Source organism: Eulemur rufifrons, chromosome 8 (genome assembly GCF_041146395.1).
Source record: "Eulemur rufifrons isolate Redbay chromosome 8, OSU_ERuf_1, whole genome shotgun sequence".
NCBI lineage: Eukaryota > Metazoa > Chordata > Mammalia > Primates > Lemuridae > Eulemur > Eulemur rufifrons.
The window spans coordinates 90,757,850-90,779,743 of NC_090990.1; the positions used below are offsets into that span (position 1 = coordinate 90,757,850).

The 21,894-nt window shown below is 35.9% G+C and overlaps 1 protein-coding gene and 1 pseudogene across 1 annotated transcript in view; one reads left to right on the forward strand and one right to left on the reverse strand.

Moving 5' to 3' along the window:
* CEP350 (centrosomal protein 350) overlaps nucleotides 1-21,894 on the forward strand; it is a 159,567-nt gene that overhangs the window by 31,313 nt on the left and 106,360 nt on the right. Inside the window, exons 6-10 of the mRNA XM_069480283.1 lie at nucleotides 1,730-2,352; nucleotides 7,659-7,772; nucleotides 11,250-11,363; nucleotides 15,044-15,190; nucleotides 18,564-19,222. Of these exons, the coding sequence (XP_069336384.1) occupies nucleotides 1,730-2,352; nucleotides 7,659-7,772; nucleotides 11,250-11,363; nucleotides 15,044-15,190; nucleotides 18,564-19,222 (1,657 nt within the window). The remainder of the gene's footprint in view (nucleotides 1-1,729; nucleotides 2,353-7,658; nucleotides 7,773-11,249; nucleotides 11,364-15,043; nucleotides 15,191-18,563; nucleotides 19,223-21,894) is intronic.
* LOC138389096 (small ribosomal subunit protein eS24 pseudogene) lies at nucleotides 5,528-5,951 on the reverse strand (annotated as a pseudogene).

Sequence of the window (21,894 nt, forward strand, 5' to 3'; positions counted from 1 at the left end):
TGAACACCGTTATATGTATTCAATAAATATTTAATGAGTGAATGAATGAAAGGCTGTGAGAGATTACTTTTTTTTGGTCAGTGTTTCAGCCCCTTTTGAGATTGGGATATGATATGTAACTTACCATTTTATGCTTTATTTTATTCTCTACATGTGCTAATTTTAGACCAAAATCATTTTAACCATGAGTTGTTAGAGTCTGGTTAAGATAGTGAAAATAATCGCATTTAGTCTTGGTTTCTGATGGCAGCTATGGGATTCATTTCTCAGCCCAGCTTCTTCAATAATCAACTACTCAGAACAGGGTCTAAAGTTTTTTGGGTCATGGACCCCAGGGAGAGTCTGATGAAAGCTGTAGACTATCTCCTTAGAAATATGCACATGCTCATTTATTCCCAGTAGACATAGTTACTACATTATGTTGTAATACAGTCATGGTTTTAAGAATTTTTGTGGTATTTAGGGTTTTATGCCTTTATATGAAATGGTCTAGATCAGTGCTATACAACAGAACAGTTAATGCAGGCCACATGTGTAATTTAAACACTTTTAGTAGTCACACACAAAAAAGATGTTTTATATTCCTAAATCTTTAGAATCTAGTATGTAACTTACCTTGCAGCAGCTCTTAATTTGGACTAGCCACATACCATGTGCTCAGTAGCCACATACGGCTAATGGCTACTGTTCCAGACATTGCAGGTCCAGACTGTTGCTATGTCTGGTTTTGTTGGACATTTTGTTGGCTGTTTTTTCATGATTCATGTGTTCTCACTGTTGAGGCCTATTTTTCTCCATTAACCTCCCTTTTAATAAACTGCTTTCTGAAAATAAAGCTTATTAGAATGATGTGTAAAATAAAAATAGTCTCTGAAGGAAGACTTTTGCTAGTGCTTTTATGAACAGAGAATATGGACTTTGTAATATGTACTTTGTCTCTGCCCAGTCCTCTTTGCTTACTCCAAGTTTCTAGGTATGCTTTACATAGTTTGAAGCTGCCAGAAAAGTGCTTTTTGGTTAACAGGTTTAACTTTACTAACAACGTGTATTTGGAGGAAAATATTTATTGTACCTCCACTTTATTTCTACTTCCCATTCTATTTGTTAATTTGGTACCTTATTTAGAAATGACATATATATTTGAGAATTTATTTTCTAGTACTTAAGATTTCATAGAGGAGTAACAGATGGTAACAGATACCAGGTGAATACCCAAGGTCAGATCTTATTTTCTGGAGTTCTTAAGGAAATCTTTCCACACATCTTTTGCATATTTCTTATTCTATAATATGCAGATTATTTAGATTATTTGCCATGTAACTTTATAGAGAGGGCATTGAGCATTGAGTCTTAATATTAGCAGTGGTTATTTTACTATTTTTAACTGACTAGAATTTCAGGCTCTTTTGATCTCTGATGTTAGCTTAAGAGTTCTCCAGTTTGTATGACTGGTTTCAGTTTGACCAGTTTTTGTACTTTTATGCAAAGCTTTTTTCTTTTTAATTTACTTTTTAAATTAACAAGTAAAAATTATATATATTTATAGTATACAACGTGATGTTTTGTTATATGTATACATTGTGGAATGGCTAAATCAAGCTAATTAATGTGTTACCTCACATACTTATTTTTTTGTGATGAGAACACTTAAAATCCACTCTTAGCAATTTTCAAGTATACAATATATTGTATTAACTATAGTCACAGAACTCATTATTTTTTATTACAGGGATATTCATGGTGCACCTTCCAATTTAAGTCCCAGCCATCTGGAGTCAAAGCACATATATTATGTTGATGTTAATGAAGAAAAGGCTGAGAGTGGGAACCGGATCATAGGCAATCGAGAAGAACGGAATATACATAGCTGTGATTTTGAGAGCTCCCAATCATCAGTGATTAATGATACAGTTGTTAGGTTTTTAAATGATCGACCAGCAATTGATGCATTGCAAAATTCTGAATGTTTGATTACAATGGGAGCTCCTATGAGAACTGAAGAAGAAATGCCTAATAGGGCCAAAGGAAATGAGATCAATCTGAAGCCTTCTGTGAATAACATGGGCCACGATGTTGATCCAAAAGTGTTACGGCTAGCTGATTCTTCTCCCTCCTCTACTAGTACTTCCAATTCCCAAAGATTAGATATTTTAAAGCGGCGACAGCATGATATCAAACTGGAAAAACTCAAGGAGCGGATTAGGAAACAGTGGGAACACTCAGAAGAAACAAATGGCCGGGGCCAGAATTTGGGTCATATTGACCATCCGGTAATGGTTGTTAATGTTGATAACTCACTAACAGCAAAAGTCAGAAAAGTGGCAGCAGCACCACCTGCTCCAACGTACAAAGGTTTGTAATCAATCTTTGTATCTTTTTCTCCCTGCTTCCTTGTTCCTTTCTCCCTAGGATATATTTGAGAGTGTGTGTGTGTGTGTGGGGGGGGTCATCTTTAGAACAGGATGTGGTTCTCAAATCAAATGCAAAGAAATTATTTCAAGGTATGTGTTAAAAATGCAGATTCCTAGATCCTACATGGGACCTAAGTCAGAATCTGGGAATGGGGTCCAGAATTGGAATTTCTAGTGAGTCCGTCAGAGGATTCTTGTAGTTTGAGATTTACTATATGAATGTTTAATAAATTGTGCAAAAGAGAATGTAAGAATTAGTACCATTTTCAGAGAACTGTAAGAATATTGCCCTTATTCTACCATTGTATTTGGATTGTTACTAGGAATTATTTCAAAAGTAATATTTAAAAGATAATTCAATTTCCAGTGAATATTTGTGTACAGAATATTTTGGCACTGACATTGATCTTGTTGATATTTTAACCTTCAGGTTTTGACACAAAGGTTTCTTTCCCCTATATTAAAAAAAACAAATATTTAAATCACATTTATACCAGCACTGATAGATATTCATTGGGAAAATGCTTTCCGGAGCTAATTTTTTTTAGCCAACTCAAGTTTTTATATATGATGGGTTTTTTTCTATTTTCTTTCTTTTTTTTTTTTTTTTGAGACAGAGTCGCACTCTCTTTCCTGGGCTAGAGTGCTGTGGCGCCAGCCTAGCTCACAGCAACCTCAGACTCCTGGGCTCAAGCAATCCTTCTGCCTCAGCCTCCCGGGTAGCTGGGGCTACAGGCATGCACCACCATGCCCAGCTAATTTTTTCTATTTTTAGTTGTTTGGCTAATTTCTTTCTATTTTTAGTAGAAATGGGATCTTGTTCTTGCTCAGGCTGGTCTTGAACTCCTGAGCTCAAGCAGTCCTCCCGCCTCGGCCTCCCAGAATGCTAGTGTTACAGGCATGAGCCACCGCGCCCGGACTATATGATGGTTTTAAACAGTTTATATTTTCTGTTTTTATTTTTATATTCCTGAAGTTATTTTCACAGGGTCATCGATGTAAAGTTTTTGATGAAGAGTTGATTTCTTGTTCAATTTAATTCACATTACACTTTTGTCATTTAAACTACTGCCATTAGCTGCTATAGCTTTTCTTTTGTGTGTATTTTTTCCAAGTTTAGTTTTTGTATATACACTCAGGTAGATCAAAATATTATCAAGATTTGTTTCTTCTGTTAATTTTAAATTGTTAACTAGGGCAGTTTTTGCTATCGTCAATTTTGTTTTGTATTTCTCTACCAAGTCTAATTTTTCTCTGACTAGTTTTGCAGTTTTTTATAGTCCTAAGAGATGCCTGTAGTAATTTTTTCTCTAGAACAAATCTTACTGTGTACAGTTTTAGCAACTATCAGTTTTATTTTGTGTTGCTTACTATGTTTAGCTAGTGATGCTCATTGCAAATTAGATAAAAATAAATAACTTGCATTTCATTCTGGCTGATCTGTGATAAAATTGGGACCAATTCACTTTAGAATACTGAAGAATTGCTATGTTGTCCAGGATTGGTCTAATGTATCATCAGTAAAATGCCTTCACTTCATTTTACTCATTTGTGTACCATATCCACAGTATTGGCAGAACAGATAGCAAATGATGGAGGCAAAATGTTATTGGTTCCAAGATTGTAATTACCCCAAATCTATGCTATACTTATTTCAGACCCATAAGATGCAGATTACACATTTAAGGTTTGTTCATTCTACAAGTCAAAGTTCTGAAATACAAAAGATTATTCCATTAAGGCAAAGTTCAGATTGTCAATTTGAATTCATATCTTATGTAATAATTTACAAAACCTGAAAGTTAAAAAAAATCCTAAGGAACCAGGGTGAAAATCTTAAGTATAATTTTCTTTGAGTTGCTGACTGGATTTTCCACAGTTGTTTTACTAATTTTTTAATATGCTAGTTTTCATATTAAATATTTTATAAATATAACTTTTGGGGGGTTAATTTCTGAAATGTAGCAAATATTTGAGAATTCATTATAGAATATGGTTTCTAATATCCTAAGCAATGGACTTATTTTTTCCAACAATGAAGAACTGTTTTTCTATCAACTTTTTGGCCGTATAAATTGAAAGCATCTTAAAATACTATATTTGTTTGAACTCACAATAAATTCACTTGGTTCACAGTTCAAAAGATGAAAAGAGTGTACCTTGAAAAGCTCTGTCACTCTTGTGCTCCAATTGCCGGTCCCCTTTTTGAAGGTTGTGTGTTTTAATAATTTGTGTATCCTTTCAGAGGTAATTTTTGCATACGCAGGCAAGTAAGAGAATGTGTGTGTATTTACTTTCTTCCTCTTTTAAGGTAGTTAGTAGCATACTAACCTCATTCTGCACCTTGATTGTTTGTTTATTTATTTTTAAAGGAGACATAGGAAGTGTTCTATGATTCTGCTTAAAAAATTTGAAATGGTGAACATGAGTGGTTGTTTATGTGATTCTTTCTTGTAGTATACACAGATGTTTGTATATCTTTTTCTTTCTGGTGTAAATGCCCATGAGGTTAAAGAGCCTATCTTGGTCATTCTTATTTTATCTCAGAGCCTAGAACAGTGTCATGACACAAGTAAGTGCACAACACAGTAAATTCTTTGTTCTATTCAATAAATTCAACTGGTAGGAAAAAAATGTACAAAGAAATGGAAATAAAGACTTGAGGACAGAAAGAAAAACTAATATACATATTAAAATCTTCTTAAATTTAATGTGTAAGTAAAGATGCAGATACAGAGATAAATCAGATAGAGATAAATATTTCCTAAAGCGGAGAGGAGAAAAAAATTTTAGGATTGAATATACAGAGACGGGATGGGGGTGATGGTGAAGAGAAAAGTTTAGAAGAGACAGAGATAGATTTGCATGGAATTGCCACACTTACTTTTTTTTTTTTTTAAGTTTTTTTTTTTTTTTAATGTTTAGAGACAGTTATTGCTATGTTACCCATGCTGGATTTGAACTCCTGGGCTCAAGTGATCCTCCTTCTTCAGCCTCCCAAGTCACTTGGACTATAGGCATGTGCCACCACTCCTGGCTTTTTTGTTTGTTTTTGAGAGTTTTTACAGTTTATTAATCCTCATGAAAAATCCACAGAGTCACCATAGATAAAGTCATTACAGAATCTTTACTCCTTTATTCCTGTTTTTGCCAGCACGAACACAGGCCTTTGAAGTCCCTCTGACTCTCATCATTCTGTGCTTATGCTCCTTTTGCTATTTCCATGAGATCTTTTTTCCTTCTCATACAGGCCATGTCTTGCAAGTCTATGCTATGTTTGGTTTCATTTTTCATTGCATAATCTAAGGAATCATAAATCATGCCAAAGCCAGTTGTCTTGCCACCACCAAAATGGGTTCTGAATCCAAATATATTAATACAAAGATGACATTGGTGTGGTTTTGTATATTTTATCTAGTTTTTTTCCGAATTTCTGTCTTTAGTACTGTTGCCTTCCTGGGGTGAAGGACATGTTTGTTTCCCCTAAAGTAGTTGGTTCATCATGAACTTCCTGGTCTGGATAGTTAGTGTGTCAGTCATGATGGCAGTTAATCCTCAGGTAGTATGGCAGAATTGCCACAGTTTCTTATGGCAGACTGTTTTTGCGATAGGTTGAATACAGTGTTTATAAATTTTTTCCTGATATAGATATAGATGTAATTGTGTGTCCCTTGCCACAAATGTCAGGAGGAGTTAAACTTAGGCTATAGTGCCTAAGAGCTGAATAGATTATTTTCTATTAGGCATGTAATTAATTTACCAGTACACTTAATCTAACATCTATAAATACCATTACCAGTTTTTGATTCCAGCCTATTTATTTCATTCTACAAATATTTATGGGTTGCAAATTCTTTGATAAGTTGAGCTGATCTTAAAATATAAACCTTTATACTGTTTTGGTTATCCTCTGTATTCATTATTATTGTTTTGCAAAATAGAATTCAAAGTTCAGTGTATTTTTTAAAGAGTAGTGATAAATTTGAAGTGGAAAATCAAAATAGTAATTCCTAGGAAATAGCACACGTGTAATGTTTCTTGAGAAATTGAACAATTATATTTTAAAGACCTATTTTCCCACACTTTGGGCACAACTTGCCTATATAGATGGCAGCTTGTCCATTCGTTTAGCAATAGGCAAAAGCAGACAGATGGTAGCAATTAATGCCTGTCTTCAAAGATACGAAGAATAAATAGTATTGTCTCTGTTTTAATCTTGAGAAGAATAGTTTGTCTCTCTGAAATTTGTAACTTAAGATTGGTATTCTTTTTATCATTTAACTTAGTGCTTCTTCCCTTCTAGTCTTTTTGAATGAATGTGTATTGCTTTATCTCACTGATGCTTACTTTTCCCAAATGGTGTATGTCAACACATTATGTGGTAGCTAATTATGCATTTGTCTTTTAAAAGCTTATAAATCTTTTCATCATTAGTTGTTAGGGAAATGCAAATGAAAACCACAATGAGATATTCACTAGGGCGGCTATACTAAAAAAAGACAGACAATAACAAGTATTGGCGAGAATGTGGAGAAATTGGAACCCTCATATGTTGCTGTTGAGAATGTAAAATGGTACAGCTGTATTAGCAAGTTTTTTGGCAGTTGCTCAAAAAGTTAAATGTAGAATTACCATATGACCTAGCAATTCTACTCCTAGATATAATACCCAAGAGAATTGAAAGCATATCTACACAAAAACTTGTACAAGAATGTTCATAGCAGCATTATTAATAATGGCCAAAAAGTAGAAACAACCCAAGTGTCCATGAGCTGATGAATGGATGAACAAAACATTGATCTGTTCATACAATGGAATATCACTTGGCAATAAATAAATCCCTGATAGATGTTACATGATGGTTGAACCTTGAAAACATTATGCTAATTGAAATAAAAATAAGCCAGACACATAAGACTACGTGTTGTGTGATTCTATTTATATGAAATGTCCAGAATAGGCAAATCCATAAATATAGACAGTAGATTAGCAGTTGGCAGGGGATGGAGGGGCTCATGTGGAGAGTGACTGTTTGTAGGTACAAGGTTTCTTTTCAGTATAATTAAATACTGTAGAGTTAGATAATGATGGTAGTTGCACAATTTTGTGAATATACTAAATACCACCAAGTTGTACACTCTAAAAGAGTAAGTTTTATTGTATGTTAATTATATCTCACTTTAAAAAGGATACCAAAACTTGTAAAGCAACTTTATAAAAATGTTCTGTATTATTGGTATACATTAGGTTTCAACCCATCAGAGACCAAGATTCGAACACCTGATGGGAAAGTGTGGCAGGAGGCTGAGTTTCAAAACATGAGTAGAGAACTGTATCGAGATTTAGCACTTCACTTTGCAGGTGAGAATAGAGCTATTTAATGTTTTGAGTATTTTATCATGTGTGTGATCTAATTTATAATATTTAAACATAAAATTGTCATCAAAGTAATGATATTAATAAGTTGTGGTGGTTTGAGTCATAGGCTCTTTTAGCCTTTAGGCTCTGCTCCAGGGTTAAAATTAGCCTAAATGGCTAACGAGACAGAAACTAGGCTATTTTTTAAACTGAGGGACCGTCAGAGTCAATACTGCCTGATTTGAAGGAAACATAGTAGAGTCTAGTTTATGTTTACTTCTGCTAGGCCTCTGAGGTCTTTTAAGTAGTGAATAATTTGGCAGGCAACAGATAAGAAGATACATGAGGTCAAGATGCTGAAAGAAAAATAAGTATTATAGGAAGGGAATAATGGTAAAGAATTAGAAATAGGAGGAACCCATGGAAGATTGGAAGAGGGCAATAGGAAGGTCACACTAATGATATTACTACTTATTAAATATCTAGTATGACCTTGAGCAAGATGCTACGTACTTAGTCTTTTGTACTTTTTACAGTTCAGGAGATGGAGGCTCAAAGAATAATTTTCGGCCGGGTGTGGTGGCTCACGCCTGTAATCCTAGCACTCTGAGAGGCCGAGGCGGGTGGATCGCTGGAGGTCAGGAGTTCGAGACTAGCCTGAGCAAGAGCGAGACCCCGTCTCTACTAAAAATAGAAAGAAATTATATGGACAACTAAAAATATATATAGAAAAAATGAGCCGGGCATGGTGGCGCATGCCTGTAGTCCCAGCTACTCGGGAGGCTGAGGCAGAAGGATTGCTTGAGCCCAGGAGTTTGAGGTTGCTGTGAGCTAGGCTGACGCCATGGCACTCACTCTAGCCCGGGCAACAGAGCAAGACTCTGTCTCAAAACAAACAAACAAACAAAAAAAAAACAAAGAATAATTTTCCTAGGGTTGGATAGAGTAGTTAAGAATACAGAAGCCAAGATTCAAAACCAACTCTTGTCTGATTCTAAAGCCTAAGGTCTTTCTCATAAGCCCTCATAGAAATTCAGCTAGTACATTTTGTGGCATTAAGTGTCCAGTCAAGCTACTATTATTAGAATATTGTATTCAGAAAATTTTTTCTCATGTGAAGAGGAAGTATAATGTACTTAAGAGCAAAGATTTTGGAATCAGCTTACAAGGTTTCAAATTCAGGCTCTGCCAACTTTATTGACTGTCTATACTAGCTGTTACATAACCTCCATTCCTTGGTTTTCTCATCTGTAAAATAGGGATAATGAAAATATACTTCATAGGATAGTATCATTATAGGCTAGTAGAATGTGTCAGGGGACTCTTAAAGAGGTCTGCCTATTGTACTCTGCCTTCTCTCTTGTTATGTGGATGGACTCTGTGTTCCTAGCTAAGACCAATCTATCTATTTGTGTTTTAGATTCTATTCTTGTGTATTTAAGGATGTTACTTCAGCCCTGTGTCCTTTCTTTTACATTAAGTTTTCCCTCTCTACCAGGTCATGCTCATCAACATACTATTTGATAACATGCTGTTACATTAGCCATCATAAAAGAACCCCTCTCTTGGCCCTATTTCGCTCCAACTACTGCCTTGTTTCTCTCTTCCATTTACAGCAAAACTGCAAAAAGTTGCCTTGTACTCAGTGTCTTTAATTTGTCTCGTCTCATTCTTCTAAATCCTTTCTATTAGACGTTTGCCCTTATTTCCCTGTGAACTGCTGTTCTCAAGATCATCAATGACTTCCGCATTGCTGAATGTATTGTTTAAAAGTCCTTTGTCATCTTGATCTCTCAGCAGTATTTGACATGATTGGTTACTTCCTCCTTGAAACTGTTAACTTGACATCTAGGATACCATGAGTATCTGGTTTTGCTCCTAAGTCTAACTGCTCCTTTTCAGTTTTTTTCCTGATTGACTCCCTGATCTCTAAACATTGGCATCCCCTGGCCTCGATCCCTAGTACTTGGGCAGGCAGGTGAGGGTGCTTTCCTTCCCTCCTTCCTTCCTTCCCCTCCCCTCAGTTTCTTTCTTTCTTCCCACCTTCCCCTTTCCCTTTCATTCTATCTCTCTACTCCCTGTCTCTCCACTCACTCCTTTTTTCTTTCTTTTTTAAATTTATCTATACACACACTAGGCAAATTATCTAGTCTGATGGCTTTATATATTCTCTGTTGATTCCCAAAGGTATGTCTCTAGCCCAGACTTCCCCTCTGAACTCAAACACTTATATCCAACTGTTAACTCCATGTCTTCCCTTGGATTTATACTAGATCTCTAAAGCTCAATAAATCCAAAATAAAGCTAACTAAATGTGGTGACGATGTACCTCTTAAACCTGTTACTCTAGTAGTCTCTCCATGTCAGTTAATTCTGTCCTTCTAATTTTTCAGGCCCCAGATCTTAAGTCATTGTTGACCACCTCCCCCATTTGTCTCATACCTTATATCTAATATTGTCTGAAATATATCTAAAATATAATCACTTACAACCACCTCTGTCACTTCCACTTAGATCAAAGCCACCATCAGTCTCTTGGTTTACTCCAGTAGTCTCCTAATTGGTCTCCCTGTATCTGCCCTTCTTCTAATGAGTCTGTTCTCATCACAGCTGCCAGAGTACAGTGGCTAAAATTTAATTTAGATAATGTCACTCCTTTGCTCAGAATCTTTCCAAAACTTCTCATTTCACTCTTAAGTAAAACCTGAAGTTTTTACAGTGGCCTGTATAGTCCTATATGATATGGCCCTCAGCTATGTCTCTGACCCTAGTTCCTATTACTCTTCTTTTTGTTCACACCACTCACACTGACCTGCTTGCTGTTTTATGGATACTAGGGATGCTCCTGCCTTAAGGCCTTTTACTCATACTTATTTCCACTCTGCCCAGAATGCAGAACTCTACATTTATGTTAAAGTACATTTATTCAGATCTGTAAGTGAGGTTATTTTTTTGAACTTATGTGTATATTCAGTATATTCCCCCAGGTTGGAATTTTTTAAATTTAGTGAGTAGTAATGTATGTGTAAAATACCTTGACATGTTTCACTAGCATAATCATGAAAAGGCTTAATTTAAGATTATATTTTCAAAAGTTTTTATATAGAAATTTTTGAATGAAATAGGAATTTGTGAAAGTACTCATCTCTGAGATTCTATAAATGCAATGATCCTGGCTTGGAAAACATTACTATTGCACTTCTTCCCATTTTGTGAAAATGAGGTAAATTTCTCAAAAGTTTCCTGAAAAAAAAAAAGTAACAAAGAATTGGAACCTAACAGTGGCGTACTGGTAATCTTTATATTTTTCCATAGAAGGAGTTGACATTGGTAGCTTGTGAGTCATAGAAATAGTCTCAGTGAAGGTTTCTTTCTCTGTACTTGAATCATATACTTTATATTGATTTTTCTTGCTGGAGAGAGAATGAATGGGTAGTGGGAAACATTGTATGATGTGCTATAAATATTTCTGCTTTTCAGATGATATCTCCATAAAAGAGAAACCTGCTGAAAAAAGTAAAGAGAAGAAAGTGGTCAAGCCAGTACGAAAAGTCCAAAAAGTAACACAGTTGTCAAGTCCAGAATGCAAAACAGGTTAGTTTTCTCAGTACCATGTCTATCCTAAAGTTAAATATTACTAAAATGGAATCTACGTGGATTTACTATGTTACCAAATGTTCTCATTGTTTGGCACTTATAAAAATTCAGTACATTTTATGTGTCATTATTTTGTGTGTGTGCGCGCAAGTGCGTGTGCAAGTCTGTGTGTGTTATCAAAGTACAATTGACACAGAATAAAACTGTACTATTTAGAATGTACAGTTTGGGACATTTTCATAATTATATACATCTATGAAACCATTTGTTCACCATATGGTCCTCAAGATACTGAACACATCTATTACTCCCCGAATTTTTCTCTATCATTATTTTTAATATAAGTTAACCAGATTAAAAGTAATGATTTTAATATGATGAACTTTTAAATACAAGGGGATTGTTTATGACTGTCACTAAGTTCCTTCATTATTCTCATAAGAGAATAAATGTTGCACATTAGAACTACGGTAGTCCATGCCAGTAGTGGTTAGGTGGGACTCTGAATAGATGAAGATTGGAAAAAAGAGAATTCTCTGATTCCGTAGTGATTAATTAACATTTTAGCAGTGATCCAGAATGCCCAGTTTATAACTAGTTTTGTTCCTTTGGTAAATGAGTTAATTTTAGTGTGCCTTTGTCTCTTCATATGTAAAAATGGGAAAGCAGTAGTACTTATCTCACAGGATTATTGTGAGAACTAAAAGAGTTAATACCAAAGGCACTGCCTGTAGTACCTGGCACATGATAAACACTCAAATGTTAGCTATGACTCCATCAATAATAGTAATTATTATTCCTGGCTATACTGAAGATGGCTATTTAGAATGTCATATTCATGTTAGTGAGTAATTTGGGCCAAGAGTGGAAAAAGTTGGGGACTTGTCACTTATTTTGGAGACATTCTGAATTCATACATTCCTTCATTAGGCAAATATTTTTGAGCACTTGGCTATATATGAGGCACGGTGCTGTATACTAAGCTTAGGCAATACAGTGGTAAGCAAGATGCACATAGCTCCTGCCTTTTTGGAATTTATAATGTTAGGAAAACAGTAGATACACAGTTGCAACAAGGCGTGATGAATGCTGTAGTAAGAGATCACAAGGTCTTATGGGAATATAGAGCAAGACTGATGGGGTGCTGATTTTTAATCAGGCACCTGTTTTTTTGTCATACACTAATCAGTAGAATGGTAAAGAACATTTTGTGATATCCATTGTTAACTTTGGATGTCATAATGCAAGACATTGGCTATATACAAATAAAAAAATTTATAAGAAATGAGTTATCTGAGTGTTAACTAATTCTGGTTTTTTTTTTTTTTTTTTTTTGAGACAGAGTCTCACTCTGTTGCCCAGGCTAGAGTGAGTGCCGTGGCGTCAGCCTAGCTCACAGCAACCTCAAACTCCTGGGCTCAAGCGATCTTACTGCCTCAGCCTCCCGAGTCGCTGGGACTACAGGCATGTGCCACCACGCCCGGCTAATTTTTTCTATATATATTTTTAGTTGGCCAGATAATTTCTTTCTACTTTTTAGTAGAGACAGGGTCTCGCTCTTGCTCAGGCTGGTCTTGAACTCCTGACCTCGAGTGATCCACCCACCTCGGCCTCCCAGAGTGCTAGGATTACAGGCGTGAGCCACCGCGCCCGGCCTTAACTAATTCTTGTATTTAAGACAAGTATTTTTCATGTGGCATTATGTAATACTGTTGTCAGTTTGAAATGAAGCACAGGGACCACTAAAACTTAAGACCATTGATCTTGGATTGTATTTGTCCTTTTTTGTGGTAGGCTAATTCCCGTATATGCACTGTGGCAATGACATAGACAGACAGTTATTAAATGTGCTAAAGCTCTGTTAATAGTTTATCTAGTGAAAGGCTTCTTTTTGTATCAATGAGTACATAAAACTCTTCCAGAAAGCCAGAATTTAGAAATAACCACTCAGCATATTCAGAAGCCAACATATATAAATATCTACCTAGGGTATTAATGGTTGCTTGTGTTTGATTCAGAAAATTAAGCCAAAATTGCAGAGAAACCTGCTCTCTCCTTTTGTTTATGAACATAAAGTTTCTTATAAATAGATTGAGCAATAGACTTAAAACCCTTTAAATATTTTAGACTGTATAAGGTTAATGACAGTGTGCAAAAACATTTTTTCTAAAAATAAATAGCACACATTTATGATTCACCTTTTCATTATTATTTTCATTAAAACTATATTTCCATTTAAACTTTTAAATTTAAGCCCTTTTTAAACAAACTCTAAGTGGAATGTCTTTTCTTATAAATATAATAAAATAGCATCTCAAAGGGCCAGAAAAATAGAAGAAAACCATTACCCTGCCTTAAAGTACTAGTATTACTTTGTGTATTTCTTTACATTAGTTTTAAAATCATAATAGTATGTGATGGTAATTATTGTATACATATTTTTTTTTGTATATGTAAAATTCGTTGTTTTCTCCGCATCTTTTCGCAAGAACATTTCCCTGTTGTTTCTCATGAAGATTGTCATTTGTAATGGCTACACAATATTCTAGTAGAAACTATAACTATTCAACATTCTTCAGTATTCGTTACTTCTGATATTGTAAAAAGTGATACAGTCAACATTTTCATATATTTTTGCTTTCTTTTGGATTATTTCTATCATATAAATTTCTGTTTGTTGGATTATTTGATCAAGGGAAATGAGTACTGTTGGGGTCCACAACAGGTAGTACTATGTTTTGTTTGGTTTTATAAAAAGAAACTCTACCCACTTATATTTCAGCAAGTAATGTTAAAGTAGAATGATTTTATTGTAATTTTACTAGCATTGGCTATCAGTGTAAAAATATTTTTTCTAATTAAATTGGGCTTAAAATTCTTTATTATTTTTATTGTCGTTCTATTTGTTATATTGCTTTGCATTTAGATACTTTTACATATTTATTTCATGTTTATTTTTTATAGTTTCTATTTTGTAAATAGTCTTTCTTATCATTTGTTGTGTTTTGAAGTTACTGTCTATTTTGAAGTAATGTAATTCTAATTTTCTTACAGTTCAAAACTAGTAGGTGAAAATTTCTTTTTCTCCTGCTAAACAGCTATTTTTATTGAAACGTATATTTTTATGAACTTCTATAATAAGAGAAATTTAAAATGTTGACGATACTTACTTTTTAAATGTTATTTTATGCATAGAAAAATAGTGTGTACTTTGGGCATATATCTGTAAAATATATTGTGAAAGTCTCTGTAGCACCACCCCTTCCAAGGTAATCACTGTTAACTGTTTCTTTAAAATTTTTTTCCTATGCTTAGATTGAGTCATTCATTTGTTTTTTCATGTGCCGTGTACTGTGTTAGTATTGGCAAACCAAACATTTATATGTTAAGACATATTTTTGTTCTGTCGAATTGGGCTCTTGAGGTCTCAGGAATCATTATTATTTGGTACTTTCAAAGTATTTTACACTCATTTCAGAGGTGTGGATAAATGAAGATATAAACAAAGAGTTAAACAATTTGGGGAGCTTAGGGTTAAAAATACAATTGTATTGTAAAACTTTGACCTTGGCAGAAGATAAGCATAAGATTAATTACAAAATCTGTATGATTGAGTAGATAACACTTGTTAGAGATAAAATTTAAGTTTTAAATCCTGTGGAATATATATATTTTAGGTAGTAGTCGTCTGATAAGTACATCTTCTTGGCGAGATGGACAAAAATTAGTAAAGAAGATTCTGGGTCCTGCATCCAGAGTGGAGCAAAAAGAGCGAAGAACAACATCAAGTGACAGAGGTGGAAGAGAAGGAACTACTAAATCTGGTGAGTGGCTATAATTAAAATTGTTGAGAAAACAATTAAAAATTGCTTATATAAGTATTTAGAGAAGGTGAAAATACTCTTCAGAATGTGTTAGGACTTTATATTTGTGAATGTAGCTCAAAAAAGAAACATTCTCTTGGGTTTGTCTATGGATAATCTCTGCAATGGGTGTTATATTGATCTTTATTAAGAATCCTGTTATATTAATTACATTTATCTGTCATTGTGAATATGAAAGTATTATTTTAATCAAATCATATTAGACTTTTAGGACCTTAAGAGAATTAAGTATGGTTTGTTGGCTGGGCACGGTGGCTCACGCCTGTAATCCTAGCACTCTGGGAGGCCGAGGTGGGAGGATAGCTCAAGGTCAGGAGTTCAAGACCAGCCTGAGCAAGAGCCAGACCCCATCTCTACTAAAAATAGAAAGAAATTATATGGACAGCTAAAAACATATATATAGAAAAATTAGCCTGGCATGGTGGGACATGCCTGTAGTCCCAGCTACTCGGGAGGTTGAGGCAGAAGGATTGCTTGAGCCCAGGAATTTGAGGTTGCTGTGAGCTAGGCTGACGCTACAGCACTCTAGCCCGGGCAACAGAGCGAGACTGTCTGGAAAAAAAAAAAAAGTATGGTTTGTCTCATCTCAACATATACAAACATGGATAAATATTCACAAGGTAGACTTTTTCTTATTTGACAAATTAAGAAAGAGGCTCTGACAGAGAAGTGATTTTTCTCAAGGGATATAGTCAGTGGATGGCAAAATTTGATATAGGATCCAGAACTCTTTAGTTTGACCGTCAAGTCCATTGCTTTTCACTTATCTAAGTATCTTGAATGCATTTGAAATAACTAGTTACTTTTCTTTATGAACACAAATATTGGGACATAAAATATAAATACCCACAGGCCAGCTTTCCCCTTCAGCAGCAAAATTTGTCTCAGTTAATTTGAACTTCTAGAATGGATTCAGTAGGAAATGTAATTGCAGCTATAATTTGGTATATAGAAGTCAGTATATATACACAATACTTTTTGTATTCTTCTTCACTTTCATCTTGCTTGTAAATAAACTTACATGTGTTCTCAGTCTAAAATTAAGCCACATCAACAAATATTTAGATGATAAAATGATTGTTTTTCTATATATTTACTTTTTTCCATCATTCACTGGAGAGTTGTAGGGGTTTAACATTTATTCAACAAATATTTACTGAGTGCCCACTACATAGCAGTCACTCCTCTCATCTCTAGGGCTTCAGAGTAAGCAAAATAGACCAAAATCCCTGGCAACGTAGAAGAGGCATTCTAGTAGAAGGAAACATTACGTTCCTCATATGTCTCATACTAAACTTTGTCTCTTTTCTCTGAAAATAGGGCAACTACTAAAAATTTTAAAAATATCTGACGATTGGTTTTACAGATATTTTTAAAGTGTGAATGTGATCATATGAGAGGCCAGTTTATTTTTTATTTTTTATTTATTTATTTATTTTTTTTGAGACAGAGTCTCACTCAGTTGCCCAGGCTAGAGTGAGTGCCGTGGCGTCAGCCTAGCTCACAGCAACCTCAAACTCCTGAGCTCAAGGGATCCTCCTGTCTCAGCCTCCTGAGTAGCTGGGACTACAGGCATGTGCCACCATGCCTGGCTAATTTTTTCTATGTATATTTTTAGCTGTCTATATAATTTCTTTCTATTTTTAGTAGAGATGGGGTCTCGGTCTTGCTCAGGGTGGTCTGGAACTCCTGAGCTCAAATGATCCGCCTACCTCGGTCTCCCAGAGTGCTAGGATTACAGGGCGTGAGCCACCGTGCCCGGCCGAGAGGCCAGTTTTAATCTTTTCTTTTCCAACAAGACATGTAAATTAAACTTTCAGAAATTTTCTGATCTAACTCATCTAAATACAGTGCTGTGCCCTGCCCTGCCCTGCCCTGCCCTGCCCTGCCCTGCCCTGCCCTGCCCTGCCCTGCCCTGCCCTGCCCTGCCCTGCCCTGCCCTGCCCTGCCCTTCTCTTCTCTTCTCTTCTCTTCTCTTCTCTTCTCTTCTCTTCTCTTCTCTTTTTAAATAGAGACAGGGTTTTGCTCTGTCACCCAGGCTAGAGCGCAATGGTGTAATCATAGCTAACTGCATCCTTGAACTCCTGGGCTCAATTCAGCCTCCCAAGTAGCTAGGACTACAGGCTAGCACTCTTACCCCTGGCTAATTTAAAAAGAAATTTTTTTTTTAGAGACAGAGTCCCTCTATGTTGTCCAGGCTGGCCTCAAACTCCTGGCTTCAAGTGATCCTCTCGCTTTGGTGTCCCAAAGCACCGGGCCTACAGCATGAGCCACCTTGCTCAGCTGCCATTTTATATAATTGTCAAATGGGTCAGTGTTGTAGAATTTTCAGAAAAATTAATATTTTCAGTGCCTTTGTTATTTGGCATGCTCACTCTAATCTTTGCAAAGCTTTTAAAAATTATTTTTAAGATTCTTAATATATTTTTAATTCCCTTGATTCTAATTATTAATAGGATGCTTTTTATTGTTGAGTTTTCTTTAACAGTTTTTTTTTTTTTTTTTTTTTTTGGAGACAGGGTCTTGTTCTGTTGTCCCAGGCTGGAGTGCAGTAGTGTCATCATAGCTCAGTGCAACTTCAAATTCCTGGGCTCAAGCAATCCTCTTGCCTCAGCCTCCCGAGTAGCTGGGACTACAGATGAACACCACCACACGTGGCTAATTTTTCTGTTTTTTGTAGAGACAGGGTCTTGCTCAGGCTGTTCTCGAACTCCTGGTCTCCAGTGATCCTCCTGCCTCGGCCTCCCAACCTGCTAGGATTACATACAGGTGTGAGCCATCGCTCCTGGCCTTTTAACAGTTTTTTTGAGAAGTTGTGGAAGGAGACAAGTTGTAACATTAAATATGTACATGAGAGAGGAATAGTAATGTTAAATATTCACATCAACCGTAAGATCTGCCCTTTTTTCAGAAATATTAAAAGATTAAAAAAAAAAAAAACCTCAAGGAAGTATAGTTTTTCAGGAGATTGAAATTCTTCTTTTACTACTACTTCTTTTACTACTAAAAAGGGTGGGTTTTGGCCAGGTGTGGTGGCTCATGCCTGTAATCCCTGCACTCTGGGAAGCTGAGGTGGGGGGATTGCTTGAGGCCAGGAGTTTGAGACCAGCCTGAGCAACATAGTAAGACCCTGTCTCCACCAAAAAATAAAAAAGGGATTTTTCTTTCCTTTTAATGGTGTTCTTTAGAAGACAAGACTATAGGATATTTGAATTTGAGTTTTTAAGATAAAGTGAAATACTCTTCATAGTGCAATAAATCTTAGGAGTGAATATAGGATTTTAATTTATCACTAACAGTTCATACTTTGCAGGGGGTCATATCGGAAGAGCAGAATCTGATACCAGGTTGGATGTTTTACATAGACATCTTCCACGAAGCTCAGAACATTCGAAAAGTAGAGCTCGGGCTGAAAATAATATAAAAAAATTAGCTCCGTCTCCTCCAGATAATAAACAGGAGGAAAATACTGCCTTAAATAAGGACTTTTTACCTGTTGAAATTCGTGGCATTCTTGATGACCTACAGCTGGATTCTACTGCTCAGCCTTCAAGGCAAGAGACTGGAGAGTTACAGAATCAAAAGTCATCAGCACCAGTACAAGCTCCTAGGAGTCATAGCCCAGTGAAAAGAAAACCTGACAAAATAACAGCTAATGAAGATCCCCCTGTTATTTCCAAAAAGCGCCACTATGACACAGATGAGGTACGACAGTACATTGTTAGACAGCAGGAGGAAAGGAAGAGGAAGCAAAATGAAGAGAAGAAGGCTCAAAAGGAGGCTACTGAACAGAAGAACAAACGATTACAAGAGCTCTACCGGAAACAGAAAGAAGCTTTTACTAAAGTAAAAAATATGCCGCCTCCTGAACCTTCAGGAACTAGGCGACTTCAGGAAACTTACTCCAAATTGCTGCTTGAAAAGACCTTGCTTGAAGAGCCATCTCATCAACATGTTACACAGGAAACACAGGTAATAGTAGTGACAAAGGGGAGGGGGGAGTAATTTATGGTTAGGAAAAGCTTGTTTGCTATACTATTTAAAAATATTCCATCATTCCTAATATTTAGATATATGATCAGATGACATTTATAATAATCATGGCATTTCATGAAATTTATTATATATGAATAATAATGTGATAAATATGATGGAAAATAAGAGCTGAATTAAGAGTTTCTGCCAGGTGCAGTGGCTTGTGCCTAAGGTGGGAGAATTGCTTGAGGCCAAGAGCTCAAGACCAGCCTGGGCAACATAGCAAGACCTCTGTTTCTACAAAAGAATTAAAAAAAAAAAAATAGTCAGGCATCCCCCTATAGTCCTAGCTCAGGGAGGATCCCTTGAGCTCAGGAGTTCAAAGCTGTAGTAAGTAAGCTATGATTATGCCACTGCACTCTAGCCTGGGTGCAGTGGCAGACCCTGTCTCTAAAAAAAAAAAAAAAAAAGTTTCCTACAGTGATGTTACTGATCTTTTTTCCTCTTGTCATTGATACTAGTTTTATTCCTGTCTAGTACTGAGAAAATAAAATTAGACTATATTAATGAAATACAGTTGACCTTTGAACAATGTGGGGGTTAGGGGCACCAATCCCCTGTGCAGTCGAAAATGCACGCATAACTTTTTTTTTTATATTTATTTCAGCATATTATGGGGGCACAAAAATTTAGGTTACATATATTGCCCTTGCCGCCCCTCTTCCCGAATCAGAGCTTCAAGCATGTCCATGCCCTAGACGGTGCGCATCGCACTCATTGTGTATGTATGCACCCATCCCCTCCCCACCCACATCTGCCCAACACCCAGTTAATTTTATTCCTAAATGTGCTCTTAGGTGATAATCAGTGAAACCAATTTGATGGTGAGTACATGCGGTGCTTATTTTTCCGTTGCTGGGATACTTCACTTAGTACAATGGGCTTCAGCTCTTTCCAGGAAAATACAAGAGGTGCTATATCACCATTGTTTCTTATAGCTGAGTAGTACTCCATGGTATACATATACCACATTTTTTAAGCCACTCATGTATTGATGGGCACTTGGGTTGTTTCCACATCTTTGCAATTGTGAATTGTGCTGCTATAAACATTTGAGTGCAGATGTCTTTTTTATAGAATGTCTTTTGTTCTTTAGGGTAGATGCCCGATAATGGGATTGCTGGATCAAATGATAGTTCTACTTGTGTCTGTTGAAGGTATCTCCATATTGCTTTCCACAGAGGTTGCACTAGTTTGCAGTGCCACCAGCAGTGCATGAGTGTTCCTATCTCTCCACATCCATGCGAATATTTATTGTTTTGGAACTTTTTGATAAAGGCCATTCTCACTGGAGATAAGTGATATCTCATTATGGTTTTGATTTGCATTTCCCTGATGATTAGAGATGTTGAGCATTTTTTCATATGTTTGTTGGCCATTCTTCTGTCTTCTTTTGAAAAATTTCTATTCACATCCTTTGCCCACTTTTTGATAGGGTTGTTTGATTTTTTCTTACTGATTTTCCTGAGTTCTAAATAGATTCTAGTTATCAGTCCTTTATCGGATGTGTAGCATGCAAAAATTTTTTCCCATTCTGTAGGTTGTCTATTTACTCTCGTGACAGTTTCTTTGGCTGTGCAGAAGCTTTTTAATTTGATCAGGTCCCATTTATTTACTTTAGCTGTTGCTGTGATTGCCTTGGGGGTCTTCTTCATAAATTCTTTGCCTAGGCTGATGTCTATTAGAGTTTTTCCCACATTTTCTTCTAGAATTCTAATAGTTTCACACCATAGGTTTAAGTCTGTTATCCACCCGTGATTTGATATTTGTGAGAGGTGAAAGTTGTGGGTCCTGTTTCAGTCTTCTACATGTGGCTATCCGGTTTTCCCAGCACGATTTATTGAATAAGGAAACTTTTCTCCTGTGTATGTTTTTGTCTGCTTTGTCAAAGATTAGATGGCTATATGAGGATGGTTTTATATCTGGATTCTCAGTTCTGTTCCACTGGTCTGTGTCTCTGTTCTTGTGCCAATACCAGGTGATTTAATAACCACAACCTTGTAGTATAGTTTGAAGTCTGGCATATTAATACCTCCCATTTTGTTCTTATTGCCTAAAATTGCTTTTGCTAAATGGGGTCTTCTCTGATTCCATACAAAGGGAAAATTATTTTTTCTATATCTGTGAAAAATGATATTGGTAATTTAATAGGGATTGCATTGAATCTGTAGATCACTTTGGGTAGTATAGACATTTTAACAATGTTGATTCTTCTGATCCATGAGCATGGCATGGTTTTCCACCTGTTTATATGGTCTGCTTTCTCTTTCCTCAGTGTTCCATAGTTCTCCCCATAGAGGTCTTTTACCTCCTTAGTTAAATATATTCCTAAGTACTTTATTTTGTTTGTTGCTATTGTGAAGGGTATTGAGTCTTTGATTTGGTTCTCAGTTTGACTGTTATTGGCATATATGAATGCCTCTGATTTGTATGTATTGATTTTGTATCCTGAGACTTTACTGAATTCATTTATCAATTCCAGGAGTCTCTTGGTTGAGTCCTTGGGGTTTTCTAGATATACTGTCATACCATCAGCAAAGAGTGAGAGTTTGATCTCTTCTGTCTCCATTTGGACACCCTTGATTCTGCTCTCTTGCCTGATTGCTCTC